At 38.6% G+C, this 15,124-nt stretch overlaps 1 protein-coding gene across 1 annotated transcript in view; it reads left to right on the top strand.

Annotated features, from left to right (window-relative positions):
• Positions 1-15,124, top strand: part of Pola1 (DNA polymerase alpha 1, catalytic subunit) — a 303,693-nt gene that overhangs the window by 23,678 nt on the left and 264,891 nt on the right. The window contains exons 11-15 of the mRNA XM_052732483.1: positions 4,799-4,911; positions 5,883-5,999; positions 7,176-7,250; positions 8,050-8,188; positions 10,146-10,300. Coding sequence (XP_052588443.1) covers positions 4,799-4,911; positions 5,883-5,999; positions 7,176-7,250; positions 8,050-8,188; positions 10,146-10,300 — 599 coding nt within the window. The remainder of the gene's footprint in view (positions 1-4,798; positions 4,912-5,882; positions 6,000-7,175; positions 7,251-8,049; positions 8,189-10,145; positions 10,301-15,124) is intronic.

The raw sequence follows: 15,124 nt of genomic DNA, 5'->3' as shown, positions 1-15,124 counted from the left end.
TTGACAAAAACTAGTCAGCACAGCGAGACACTAAAGGCCTTGAAAACCTTCTCAAGGAAATTTTAATCTTACTCAAAGAATACTGGAGAAATATCAGAAGATTTAATTGCAGTGTGCTAGAGTCTCATAATTGACTTTACATTTTAACAGGAATGCTCTGGCATGTGTGGAGAAGTGTGTGTGTGTGTGTGTGTGTGTGTGTGTGTGTGTGTGTGTGTGTGTGTGTATGTATGTATGTATGTATACACTCATGGAGGCTGAAGTGGGGTAGCAGGGAAATGTGGAAGCCCTGAATACCAGTTAGTCCAGGGTAGAGGTGTTGGGTAATTGAAACCTGGTTACTGGGCAGAAATAGAAAAAGTAAAGAGATTTTAACTATATTTAGACATAAACATATTGTAGATTATATGGGGCCAGGAAATAGGAGGCAAGACTGACTCCCTGGTCATTTTTTTTGGCTTTCTAAGACAGGGCTTCTTTGTGTAGCCCTAGCTGTCCTGGAACTAGCATTGGAGACTAGGCTAGCTGGGATTAAAGGTGTGCGTCACCACTGGGCTTCTCCCTGGTCATTTTAATGAGCTAATTCTGTGAATTCTTGACTCACAAAATGCTAGGAGTTGGTTGGTTAAAGTGGCTGCCCAACAACAGAACAAAGAGAATATTCTTTAAAAATTTGTAGGGCTGAGCATTCAGTGAGGGATGTTGCTGTTCCCTCTTGCAGGGGAAAAAAATCACCTGAGGAACTCAGAACACCAATGTGATGTCAGAGTTATATTATTCCATTTTGAACACAAATAACTTTCTGAGAAGGTCCTTCTTAAACTGACCAGTTGTCTTTTGTGGCTGTTTCTGAGTCTGTGTCTCTGCTACCAGATTGAACCTGTCTTAATCTAGTCCTTCAGGGTAACTTTTTAAGAAATTTAAAATGTACCCCCAAATGTAGTGGAAATGTGTTATTTCATCTTTAGCCTCTCTGCTCATAGAGCGAAATAGAAGGGAAAATAACTTTTCACTTACCATGATTCATTAAATGAATCCTGGCATTTAGCCCAGAATGACTTAGCTGTGGGTATAAGGACTGCATTTGAGTAGCTAGCTAGCTGCCTTTGTTAGCCTTGGGGTTCGCATCCTCTGTATTGTTTTTTTCTTAAGACCTGTGGGAAAATTTAGTTTTGTAGACTGAAGTGTTATAGGCAGCATAAGGACCCTCTCCTCCAAGTTGTCTACGTACAGGAAGGAGCTGGTGAAGTGGCTTAGCAGGTAAAGGCTACTAAGCTTGGTGACCTGAGTTCTATCCTTAGAACCTACATGGTGAAAGGAGAGAATTAACTCTTGCAGGTTGTCCTCTGACTTCTATACTCTTCCCCCAACATATAAATGTTAAAAAAAAAACCTCAGATATTTGCATCCTTATATATGGTTATAACTTCTAAAACAGACTTTATAGATTTGATTAAATTAAGAGATGAGAATTTCCTGTGGGCCCAGTATAGGCTAGGAATCTTAGTTAAAGGATCAGAGTCAGTATGGTCTGTCTGATTAGTATAAAATACCATATACATCTGAAATAGAATTGTCTGCATTTAGATCTCGGTATTTGTGGTGCATTCAAGTGGTATTTTTCAAAGTGATTTCCTGGAGACTGCATCTAATAAAACTAAAGGGAATAACTGTATATTAGTAAAGTGAATATGTAAGAAGGATGACTGACTTGGAGACCTGATGTACATAAAGCTAACTGGATATTACCTAGAAAAATGTTAATGGTTCCTGGGAGGAATTGTCAGATCATTAATATACTTCCTCTTAGCAAATATTTATATGCTCTCTCAGAACCACTTAGGTAGCATGTGTCTCTATCTTAGTTTCTTAGACAGTTACAGTCAAGCTCAGAAATGGTATCTTAACCAATCCACTTTAGCTAGGGCATGATGATTTGGTTATAGATTCTTGGTTTTTTAAAATTTTTATTTATTCAATGTGTCTTTCAGATCATGCATTTTGATCCCATTCATTCCCTGTCCCTTTGCATCTGCCCTCTGACCCTGTAGCCCTGCCCCCACCCCTGTAAGCCCCCCTCCCGCAAAATAAAACAAAATTTAAGAGAAAAAAGGAAAAATAAAAAAAAAATCCCCATCATGGAAGCTGCGGTGTGACACAGTGAGTCATGCAGTAAAACCCCTTGTCCATATATCTTTACTTGCAAGTTTTCACTGCAAAGAGTCATTGTTCTGGTTCGAGACCTCTGGCTTCTACTGTACCATCAATGCTGGGCCCTCACTGAGACTCCTCTTGGATATTCTGTTGTTGCCCTGGGTTGTGGAGATCCTGCAGCTTTGGGTCTGCGGGTCAGACCCTTTCACGTGTTCCAGCAGATCACAGATGGGGTGGATGTTGGGGCAGGCCAATTCCTAACCCTGGTTCTGGGCCTGGGTAGCTGCAGGATTGGTCAGCCCGCCAGTTCTCTCCTGTCCTCACCACCAGGGTGAGCTCTCCAGCATTGTCCTGGCTAGTTCACCCTTGCAGGGATGAGCTAGGGGCGGGGCCAGCTCTCCTGCTTTCATGCCATCGGGGTTGGCTCTCCCCCGACCTACACCTTCAGGGCCAGCTCTACTGTGCTGCCCAGGCGTGGTGCAGGGGCCACTCTCCTGAGTGCTGCAGCTAGTGAAGGGCAAGGACAGCTCTGCTGTTCTTAGGACTCCAGGGCCAGCTCCTCCACCAGTCTCAGGCAATGATGGGCAGGGGGTGGGGGGAAGGGATCTCTCTTCCACCCATGCAGCCACATGTCAGATGAGTAATGGGGACAGCTCTCCTTTGCTCTCAACATCGGGGCTGGGTCACCCACACCTCCAACAACAGGGCTAGCTCTGCTGTGTGCCTAGGGGAGGAGCAGGGCCTGCTTTACTGAGTGCTGCAGCTGGCAAGGGGGAGGGTCATCTCATTAGTCTGTTGCAAGCAGTTGAGGGGGATAAGTGAGGCATCTCCCCCACCCACACTCCTGCATGACAGATAAATAGTGGGGACAACTCTTCCATGCTTATAACTTTAGGGCTGGCTTACCCATACCTCTGCCAACAGGGTTGGCTCTATTGTGTTACCCAGGTGAGGGGCAGAGCCAGGTCGCCTACCTGCCACAGGTGTTGATGGGGGTGATATAGATTCTTGTTATCCACAGACTTTTTTGTTCCATACTGGAAACTACTTTTCGGTCATCCTGGAGATTGAACTCAGGACCTTAGGTGTTCTAATTCTAAGCACATGCTCTGCCACTGAGCTACATTGCATGGGATGTATTTTGTAGTAGTTTATTTTTTTTTTTAGATCACTGCTGCTCAGGTTGACCTCAAACTTCTGAGCTCTAGAGACCCTTCTATCCCAGCTTCCCAAGTAGCTAAAACTGTAGACCTGTGTCATCTTACCTACTTTAATTCACCGTTATTTTAAACAATGGGAAGAACTGTCTCTGTTCCATAATACAAATGCTGAGGCAAAAAGAAATTTCTGGTTCAGTAAAAGGCCTCAGGAATTATCCGGACTACACTTAGAAAACAGGTTCTGAAAGACAAAGTACCCTTGGCCCTTTCCTGCCAGAAGTCTCAGCTTTTCATTCGAAGTCCACTTTCTTCTTCTGTGGCACTTCTCAAGATGTGTCCTCTGCAGCGGCATATTTTTCTGTTTATGATGCCAATGGGTTAAATAAAATAGCTTTTAAAAGCTTTAATCTTAGGGGGTTGAACAGTTCCGTCGTGATAGTTGCTAATGATCACTAAGCTTTGGTGAAGTCAATGCTGCTAATAAGAACAGAGTATGCCTAAAGACCCCGTTATTGTTGCTCACTTTCTTCCAGATTCTAAGTCAGTCAGTTATTGCTGAATGAACCATAATTATGAAAAGAATCTTACTCTTTGCATATCAGAACATATCCTGTCTTCATTATGACTTTTTCAAGGTTGAATAATCCTGACTGCACCTGGTTTCAGCTAGTAACTTGAGGGGGGGATGTAATCTTTGTTTACCATGATCTTTTTGTGGCAAATGAGGCATAAACAGTGTCAAATGTGTTGCATGAAGTGTGATATTAGTTTGACTGTAAAATGAGCTATTTGAATCTTTGAATCCAATATTAGGGTCTTTATTTTTCTTTGCATGGAATTTTGTTTTTTCATCTTTAACTGTTGTGAGGATGACTTCTAATTTTCTGTGCACTTTGAATTTTTTTCTTTAAATTATCCTCAGTACCCCCTTCCCCTCTCCTTCTATTCCCCACTTATACTCCCACCTCCTTGAAAATTACACAACTCTTGTAAGAATTTTAATCATCTACAGAAATGAAAATCCTTAGGCGGTCTTATTTCTTTCTGCTAGAATGAGTGACAAAAGAAAACATTGATGAGCTGTCTTGTGAAACTAGGGTAATTGGCCTTGTGAACAGTAACCTTTGCATGTGTCAGAATTTTCTTAGCATCTAAGATCAGTGGCTGTTTTGAGTGTCTGTATTGATTACTCATAATTCATGGAGTCCAGGATTTTGCTAAGTTGACCATCTCTTGAGTTGACTATCAAATCTTTGGAGTTCTTACTTGACAGCCAGTTTTCATGAATAGTGACTTGATGTCTGCAAAGCCACGTTTTAATGCTACAGTATATATTACCTGGTGATCTTAGAAAAACAGAAGGGACTACAAATAGGAACTGGGTGTAAATATGTGAACACATTCATTGGGCATTTGACTTGCCCCTTTAATTTAATGTACTTGAAAGCTTTTATTTCCTATTGTTTTCCTTTTGTTTTTTTCAGGTGTGGTTTTTCTGTTTGGCAAAGTATGGATTGAATCAGCCCAAACCCATGTGAGCTGTTGTGTTATGGTGAAAAACATCGAGCGAACACTTTACTTTCTTCCCCGTGAAATGGTAAACATTAATGATTACCTTTTAATCTCAGTAATTGTATATGACACAATTTTAATTTAAAAGGTATAGAAATGAAGTATTACTGAGCTTTTCAATTTTTTATAATAAAAGCTTAAAATATATAATGCTGGGGCCTAGAAAGATGGTTTAGAGGTTAAGAGCTGGTACTGTTCTTCCAGAGAACCTAAGTTGAGTCATCAGGTAGTTTAGAACCCCCTGGAACTCCAGGAGGACTAACACCCTTTCTAGACTCCACTGGTACCCTCATACACATAGACACACATAGACATAATTTTTTTTGTTGTTTGTTTATTTTTGAGACAGAGACTGTGTAGCTCTGGCTGGCCTGGAACTTATGGGGATCCACCTGCCTCTGCCTAATGAGCATCAGGATTAAAGACATGTGTCACTATGCCAGGCTCCATAGACATAGTTTTAAAAATAATAAATTTTAAAATATATGTAATGCTTCCTTTTTTCTTACTACTCTTTTGCATAAAACTTGGGCTTGTGACTTAAAATCTCTGAAACATGACATGGCATTTGACTCAGTTTTCATGCTTTTGCTCCTTAGGCGGCAGTAACATTATCTCTATGGCTATTTAACAAAATCATTTCCATTTCCTTTCCCTTCTTTGTCTGGACTTTTAACATCTCTAATCCCTCTAAGCCTCAGCTCTTGCCCCTTTCCATCTTTGTTGAACTGGAACTTCTGGGCCAGGATTTTAAACATTTGTTTTTCCTATCTTGGAGGATTGGTCATCTTTATTTCTGATTGGCTTTTATAATGAACTGGAGGGTTTGGCATTGAGTTTAGTATACTTTTTAGGTCTGTGTCTCCAAACTCATTGTAGGACTGTGCCAGTCAATGTTTAAATGAGTGGAGGTGCAATTTGATTTAGGCTTCTGTTTTTCGTGGATGAGAAGACTTACACTCTTTTCCCTTCATTCTTCTTTCCGTTTGTGAACAGAAAATTGACCTAAACACAGGGAAAGAAACAGCAACTCCAGTTACAATGAAGGATGTTTATGAAGAATTTGACTCAAAAATTGCAGCAAAATATAAAATAATGAAGTTCAAGTCCAAGGTTTGTATTCAGTACTGTATTTTTTCTGGTTCTTGTTTATTTCCTGATTTGACAAATAGTTAACTGCACATTCACGCAGAATGCCTTCTGCATAGTTGTAACTCATTAAATGGAAATTTTATAGGTATGAATATAAAAACAGTATGTTAGATTTGCAAAACTACTTTGTTTCTTTTAAAATCACTTATGAAATAATGGTCATGAAGTTGATAGAAAGATGAGTTGAAGCAAATTAGTTGCTTCCAGTTCTTGGAGTATATCATGCATTCCTTTTCTGAAATGAACTATTCTGATTTGTTTATACTAGTTATTGCCAATGCATTTTTGCTTAAGGGGATGAGTAAGGCTTTGTCTTTAAAAATCCATGCTTATGATACTTTTTCTGATAGAGTGAAATGTTTGCTTTGTGTGACCTGTGTGGTATATTATCTTGGTTTTGGTAAGCTATTGATGCCTTTGCCTATAAATGTGGCAACTGTAGCCCAATCGAAAATACTGACTATATAAGTGATTTCAGTAAAGGGAGGATCGAGTTGCTAAAGAAAGGCTAACTCTCTTAATTATTTGAGCTTGAAATTGGGAATTCTCTCTTTAAAATTCCAGAAGCAGTACACAAAGCCCCAAATTTGAGCACCATCACTACAGACAGACAGCAACAATAAACTCCAAAACAAAAATTGCAGAAGCAGTGTATTATGAGCTGAATTTGTAATGTCAATTTCATTTTTTCCAGCAAGGTGTAGTTGCTTAATTTCAAATAACATTGTAAAAAATCAATCTTTTATTGTTCCCCTTGTATGCACCTATGTCTTAAATTCTCTAGTGTTCAACAGATGTTCTTTAGTATTTTTGTCAGTAGATGTTTTAGTATTAGTTGAAAGGAGAAAAGCTGTCTTTTTGTTTTGTTTTGTTTTTTTGGTTTTTCGAGACAGGGTTTCTCTGTGTAGCTTTGCGCCTTTCCTGCATCTCACTCTGTAGACCAGGCTGGCCTCGAACCCACAAAGATCCACCTGGCTCTGCCTCCCGAGTGCTGAGATTAAAGGCGTGTGTGTTCTGTTAGGATGCTAGATTCCTGATGATGAAATACGGGAACATGTATTATATCTATATTATACTGGCCGATTTAATTTTTGTAAAGTTTTTGTTCTGATAATTTTTAAATATCTGCTTACCCAGACAGTGGAAAAGAACTATGCTTTTGAGATACCTGATGTTCCAGAAAAATCTGAGTACTTGGAAGTTAGATACTCGGTAAGTCAAACAAAGAAAATTGTGGGGCTTGGTTTAAAGTGACATTTTTCCATCTTTGGTCCTTCACCCGACTTTTAGTTAGGAGTATTGGCAGAGTTCCTGAAGCCCACAGTTCATTAATGATTGAAACTAATAAAATTAAGTAATAGAGCATAGGTTATATGGCCTTTCAAGTATACATCTTCAAACAAGTAAGTTGAAACAGCACAACTGTTTGTCCGGTAGAATAGATATGCTGCATGATGGAGTTGGACGTCATCAGTCTACTGAAATGTCTTGGGAGCAGAGGAAGGTGAGAGAGGAGTGTTAGTAGCACTCTGAGAGGCAAAGTCATTGTTGGGGGTGTTAAATAGCCGGACAGTTACCCTTTTACCTCTGTTTTCGTGTTTTGATCCTGGTGTTGGAAAATGAATTTTTTTTTACAGTAGTGATGATGGAAAGTAACATGGAAACATTTTCGATAAGTCCCATGTATTGCTTTCATTCTTCTAATGGAATGTTACTTACTTGGCTGTTCTTTATCAGTGAGGCAGAACAGCTCTGGACAGACATTCTCTTTTGGAAGAGCTTCTTGTCCTATTTTTCTTCTAATGGGTGTCATCAAGATGCATTATTTTGTCATTGTGAATTGTTTTTGTTTCCCACTGTGAGTTGTTTCAGATTTCATTTGTAGCAAATTACATTTCATATATATTAAAGGGGTTCTTCTGTTGTTCCATAGAGGCTTTGTTTATTTCAAATATAGACTGGAAAATATGAAGTAATAGTTTAAACAAAATAAAGTTTTTTTCTTCTTCAGGCGGAAGTGCCACAGCTTCCACAGCATTTAAAAGGTGAAACGTTTTCTCATGTATTTGGAACCAACACATCTAGCTTGGAACTATTCTTGATGAACAGAAAGATCAAAGGACCTTGTTGGCTTGAAGTAAAAAATCCACGTAAGGAAAAATGCTAAGTAGATTCCTGACAGTTTTTTTTTAACTTTTCTTTTATTGAAAATAGATTCTTTTCTCATACAATATATCTTGATTATAGTTTCTCCTCCCTCTGTTCCTCCCAGTTCCTCCCCACCTCCCGTCTCCTCTGGAGCCACTCCCCTTCTGTCTCTTATTAGAAAAGAACAGGCTTCTAAGAGATAGCAATCAAACATGACAAAATGTAATAAGATGAAGCAAAAACTATCATGTTGAAGTTGGACACGGCAACTTAACAGGAGGAAAAGAATCCCAAGAGCAGGCACAAGAATCAGAGACCTACTCGTTCTCATGGTCAGGAGTCCCATAAAAATACTAAGCTAATAGCTGTAATAGATACACAAAGGACCTGATGGAGACCCCTGTAGGCCCTGCACTTGCTTCTTCAGTCTCTTTGACCTCATATGTGCCTTGCTTAGTTGATTCAGAGGTTCTTGTTCTCCTGGTGTCATCCATCCCCTCTGGCTCTTAGAATCTCTGCCACAGGTGAGAGGAGGGATTTGATGGAGACCTCCCATTGAGACTCTCCACATAATGTCTGGCTGTGGCTGTGTTCCCATCTGCTGCCATAGGAAGCCATATGTTGACTAGATAAGGCACTGTCTAAGAATATAGCAGAGTATCATTAGGAGTCATTTTATTGATAATTTTTTTTATCAGTAGTGTTTGGTTTTACCATAGGTCTCTTGGCTATCTAATATCTGGTTCTTGGTTGCTCAAACAGTGTTGGGTGTGGATTCTTTCTTTTCGAGTGGGTCTTAGGTCAAATCACATATTGGTTGGCTACTCCTACAAGTTCTGTGCCACCATTGTCATAGCATATTTTGCAGCTGGGACAGATTGTAGGTCAAAGGTTTTGCAGCTGGGTTGGTGTCCACATTTCTCTTCTGGTAGCTTGTAGAGTACCTTCCTGCACCAAAGACACTACAATGAGTTGTATGGGTGATGTCCTTAGCAATGGGGACTTGCTATCAGTTTGCTGAGAACAGCCTTTTGTTTTAACAACAGCCTGCATTGTTTGGGGATTTCCATGGGACCCCCCCTTTAGATTTTTTTTTTTAAAGGAAAGTTAAGAAATTGGTCTAATTATTTTAATGTTTCTGCTTTTTTTTGTTTGTTTCTTGAATGTTTTCCTTGAGTGATTTTGGTAATATACTTGGAGTCATTTTTTTTTTTTGTAATTTACTTATTTGTATTTTATGTACATTAATGTTTTGCCTGCATGTATGTCTGTGTGAGGGCATCAAATCCCCTGAAACAGGAGTTATAGATAGTTGTGAGCTGCCATGTGGTTGCTGGGAATTGAACTTGGGTCCTCTGGAAGAGCAGCCAGTGCTCTTAACCACTGAGCCATCTTTAGCCCTTGGAATCACTTTCTAATACCTGACAATTTAGTCTGCGGGAGGCCTTAGTGCAGGCAGTTGGGTGTGTGTGACCCTCATGTGTTGGTTTTTATATGTTTTTTTTTAGCCTGGCTGATAAGGTGCAGCTGTTTTCCAGAATGAACTGCTGACCTTTGGAGGGGAGGGAATCACAATCTAATGTGGCCAGGACTCTTTGACTTGCTACCTGATCTTTTTAGCACTTGTATCTAGGATACTATTTTGTCTTCATACATATCTTTAAAATGTTTTAAATTCCTCTAAGGCAGGTGTTATTCAAGCCAATCTTGAATTCTTTGAAAAAAGTTATAAAAGCTATTGATCCTCCCTTACTCCCCCAAATGAACATAAGTGTATTTACACACACAAGGATTAGCATACTACCCACTAATGTGGCTTATGTTTAGTTAGATGTTATACTATGTTATTCTTATTACACAATAGCTTTGAAGAATACCTCTTGTAATGAAAAATGTCATAATTATAGTATCTTTTCTTTTTCAGTAAGTTATTGATATGTTGTATCTATTCTTTCTTAGAGCTCTTGAATCAGCCAATCAGTTGGTGTAAATTTGAGGCAGTGGCTTTGAAACCAGACCTGGTGAATGTAATTAAAGATGTCAGTCCTCCTCCACTTGTGGTAATGTCTTTCAGCATGAAGACAATGCAAAATGTAAAGAACCATGAGCATGAGGTAAAGAAAAATGGCAGATTTTGTACTTAGGCCTTAGATACAATACTTGTCTGAATTTGATCTGCTTTCTTACAAAAGCAAGTTGTTCTTTTTGGAGGGGAAAGGGTACAAACTTGGCACTGAGCCATGTTTTAGAGAACGAATTGAATTTGCCTGGTATTATACATTTTTAAAGGATTTAAATTGCTGGAAATATTTTGATTTTGTTCTTTTAAGTAGACACAGAGAAAATAATATGAGCTCCTTATGCCAGTCACACGTGTTTAGTAGTTAGCAGTGTTTTGTGACACACGTTTATAGCCTTCTTTCACTTTTCCTTCATAAGTACTTAAAAGATACTGTCATTTTACCCTAGCATGCTTTGGTATACTTCTCTCAAAATATGCACATTTTCTTATGTGTGTTTGTAGTGTATGTATTTGTCAGTAAGGCTGTGCACAAGTGTGCACACACGTTTGTGCATGTGAAGGCCAGAGGTCAACATTGGGTGCTTTTACTTGAGTGCTCTCTCTACCTTATTTGTTGAGATAGAGTCTGTCACTGAACCTGAAGCTCATCAATCCTGTTACTTGGCCTGGTCAAGGAGCTTCAGGGATTTGCCTGTTTCCCAGCACTGAGGTTACAGACATATGCCACCACCTCTGGCTTGTTATGTTTGGGATCAAGGCTCAGGTCCTCATGCTTGTCTGGCAGGCACTTAACTGACTGACATCTCTCTAGCCTTTACTTAATGCACACTTTCTTACATTACCCTATTAGCATACTTAACATTAACTTATGATTCCTCGATATAATCTACAGTTGCACATACTTGGAAGAATCTGCTTCTCACGATGGTTTTTAAAGTTGATTTGTTTGAATCCAGATTTACACAATAGATTCATAGATGAATATTTAATTTTTATGCCTGTGAAATCTCTTTTTAAATGGTAGTAGCTCCCACTCATCCCCCTTTAGATTTTCAGTGATAAGGAATAATTTTTAAAAAGCTACTGATGATGATCTCATAGGAAGTCCCATTTTCTGTGCATGTTTGTTGTGGTACCATTAGGAATCTTCTATACCTGATGCTGACAGAGAGTAGCCTGTGAGCTAAATTCAGCCTGCCACCTGTTTTTGTAATTACAGTTTTATTGAGACACAGTAGGTTTTCAGATTTGCACTACAATAACAATAAGATAGTAATGACAGCTAGGTCTCATGGTCTGAAGAGCCTAAAATATTTACTTTTTGGCCCTTAGAGAGAGACAGTGTGCCAAACTCAGTTCTGCCCTTTGTGCTGCAGTGTGGAATATTAACTCTAAAGTATCAAAGAGATTCAAGTTCAACTTTTTTATGCAGAATAATTCATGGATAGGTGGCCAGTGTACTTCATATTGGAGCATTTTGGAAGGCAGATTATTGCCTGGTTAAACTGTTTTGGGCTGGATGGTTTTTTGTTGTGAAGCACTGTCCTATGCATCACAGGATGTTTAACAGTATCTCTGGCCTCTGCCTACTAGATGCAGGTAGCACTACTTTCTCCTAGTTGTGACAACAGAAAAATTCCTAAAGCCATTGCTAGATATCGTGCAGAAGGAAAAGGAGGTACATTCACCCCAGTAGAGAGCCACTGATCAAATCGTTTCTTAATGTGGGTTATTTTTGCCTGAGTTTGTTATTTCACTAGGAGCTGTAAAATGGTGGCTTTCTAATTATGTTTGTGTTTATGAGTTAAATTTTTCTGTAAAGTTACCTTCATTAACTGGCAATTATTTGATTACATTGTACAGGAACAACAGACTACATGCTTTCATTGCAGGTTTTCAGAGTAGGAAGTTGGGAACTTAAAGCATCAGTTATCTTTAGTTGTTGCTGTTTTGACGTTTTGTACATAGATTGTATGTGTTCATGGTGTCCCTATATTTTGTATTATTAATTTTTATTTTTTGAAATTCCGAATTTTTATTATATTTGTGTGTGTGTGTGTGTTTGTGACATGTGTCAGAACATGTGTATGGAGGTCAGAGCACTGTTTACAGGAGATCGTTCTCTTTTTCCTCCTCATCCTAGAGATTGAACTCTGGTTGTCAGGCTTGGTGGCAGCACCTTTGCCCGCTCAACAATCTCTGTCCTGTTACTTGGGGGTATTTAGTAGTTTTAATCTATGGCATTCATCATCATCATCATTATTATTATTGATGTTGGGGTCTTACTCTGTTGCCCAGGTCTTGAATGTATAGGCTGCTGATCTCCTTCCACCACAGTCTCCCAAATGGCTTTGGCTACAGGACTGCTGCCCCACCTAGCTCATTCTTTTTCATGGGTGTAGTTGTCTTACTTTGGTTAGTTAAAGCTCTTTTATGTTTGTTTCTAAGTAGTTTGGATACTTTTTTTGTTTTTTTGAGACAGGGTTTCTCTGTGTATTCCTGGCTGTCCTGGAACTCGCTCTGCAGACCAGGCTGGCCTCGAACTCATAGAGATCCACCTACCTCTGCCTCCTGAGTGCTGGTATTAAAGGTGTTCACCACCACAGCCCAGCTTGATACTTACATTTTAAAAAAAATAAAATTTGGCAATGTTTTCTTTTAGCATGTAATTTGAGCTTTTATTTATTTATTTGTTCATTTACTTAATTATTTTTGGTAGTATTGAGAATTGACTCAAGACTTTGCACAAGATAAGCTCATTTTACCACTGAGCTATGCCTCCTGTCCTTGATCTTTCAAATAATAGTTAACATAGTAGATAGCCAGAGTTGATAATTAAGTATTGAGAAAAGGTTTAATCAGTACTTGGGTCAAATTAAGAGAAATATCCATTCCCAGAGTGATTTTTTTTCACATACCATTTCTTGACAAAGAGAATAGGAATTTGTGGAGAAAAAGCTGATTCAAAGTAGGAAATGTATAAGATAAACCTGTAACACTTTGTTATATCATAAAGCATGGACAATATTAAAATTTACTGAAGATACATCTGACTCAGGAAACACGCTGAAAAAAGTCTTCTCGTAAAATATGGGACAATATGAGCATCAGAAGAATAATTACTATAGATGGAAATATCAGAAACATAAATTCCTAATTTATAATAAATACATAAATGTCAAATAATACCACTATATTAGTCACTTTCTGAGGAAATCTAAAGAACTAACTCATTTAAAAACATAAAAATAAATAAATCAAGTATTTGTCCTGACTTTTCTGGGATAAGTAGTTCTAGATGCCAGCTAATAGAAGTGTGAAATTGCTCTTCTTAGAAGTTTTCAGTACATGATGAGGAAAAACTACCAAATTATAATCCCTAGTGAAATGGGTCTAAATCAGTTCTCGGCCTGTTGGTTGCTAACCCTTTGGGGGTCACATATCAGATATCCTGTATATGAGATATTTACATTGTGATTCATAACAGTAGCAAATTTACAGTTCTGAAGTAGCAATGAAATAATTTTATGGTTGGTATAACAAGCTTTCTTGTTGAACTATATTTGGACCACCAACCTGCAAGTAATGACTTGGATACTTATTATTAATTATGAAAGCTTGGCCTTAGCTTAGGCTTTTTCCTAACTAGTTCATATGACTTAAATTAACCGATATTTTTTAACCTGAGTTCTGGCATGTTGTTCATTACCTCATCTCTGTACTGTGACTCCCACACACCTAGATTCATTCCTCTTACTTCCTCTCTCTCTGCTAGAAATCCTGCCTATACCTCCTGCCTATTGTCCATTCAGCTCTTTATTACACCAATCACAGCAATACATCTTCACACAGTGTACAAATTTCCCACAACAGTTGGGGTCATCACAGCATGAGGAACTGTATTAAAGGGTCATAGAATAAGGAAGGTTGAGAACCACTGGTCTAAGTAATGATCACCAGTGGCCACTAATATTACTGAAACAGAGAAGCAGACAATACATGCTTGTGTGCCTTCTAATAGAAACAGTCAGTAGCACATCTTAAATCTTGCCAGCAATTTGAACCTGGTTTTGATCAAATCTTTTGATCTAACGGAATTTGTAGACATTGCAGAGACAGGAGAAGGTCTGTATCTGTTGAGATACAGACTATCTGGGGCTGGAGACATGGCCAGAACACTGGCTGCTCTTCCAGAGGACCAAGGTTAGATTCCTAGCACCCACACAGCAGCTCACAACTAACTGTAACTCTAGTCCCAGGGAGTCCGACACTCACTCTGACCTCCAGGCTAGTAGCTTCTAGGGTTTACAGCTGGGTAAGAGTGTTCAATACTTTTCTCTCCTAGTAGCATAAATAGACCCTTCTGGCACTATTAAAGCTAGCCTGCAGGGATGAAACTTCCATTGGTTTACCAGTTTGATTTTTTTTTTTTATGTCCTATGTCCCAAGCATGTGGTGTCTTTTGTAATAGGGTCTTACCATCTTATGGTACACAAAGATACATACAGGCAGAACATCTATACATATAAAATAAAAATAAAGATTTAAAAAATGCCAAATTTAAAAAATGGTCTTTTAGAGTGATGGTTTTTGATAGGATAAGATTTGGCTGTTGAAGTTATACTTGTTAATATTGAGAGATGTTTTGGGTTGGTATAACTCAGAGATACACGGGAAACAAGGATGGCAATACTAGTACCTAGTGAGTAAGTCTTGACATTGTATAGTGCACTGGACAGCCCTCATTATAAATAATTATTTGACCCAAAATATCAGTAGTACTGAGGGTGAAAAACACTTTCAAAGACTCATACTGAAATAGTTCAAGGAAAAAATGATCATTGAAACCTGATTATGAATATATGGGCATTAATTTTAATAATTTTTACTCAATTTTAAACCTGTTTAAATATTT

The sequence above is a fragment of the Peromyscus californicus genome, unplaced genomic scaffold, assembly GCF_007827085.1.
Source record: "Peromyscus californicus insignis strain IS unplaced genomic scaffold, ASM782708v3 Scaffold_10__1_contigs__length_136768540, whole genome shotgun sequence".
Lineage (NCBI taxonomy): Eukaryota > Metazoa > Chordata > Mammalia > Rodentia > Cricetidae > Peromyscus > Peromyscus californicus.
This window is presented reverse-complemented; position numbering and strand designations above follow the sequence as displayed.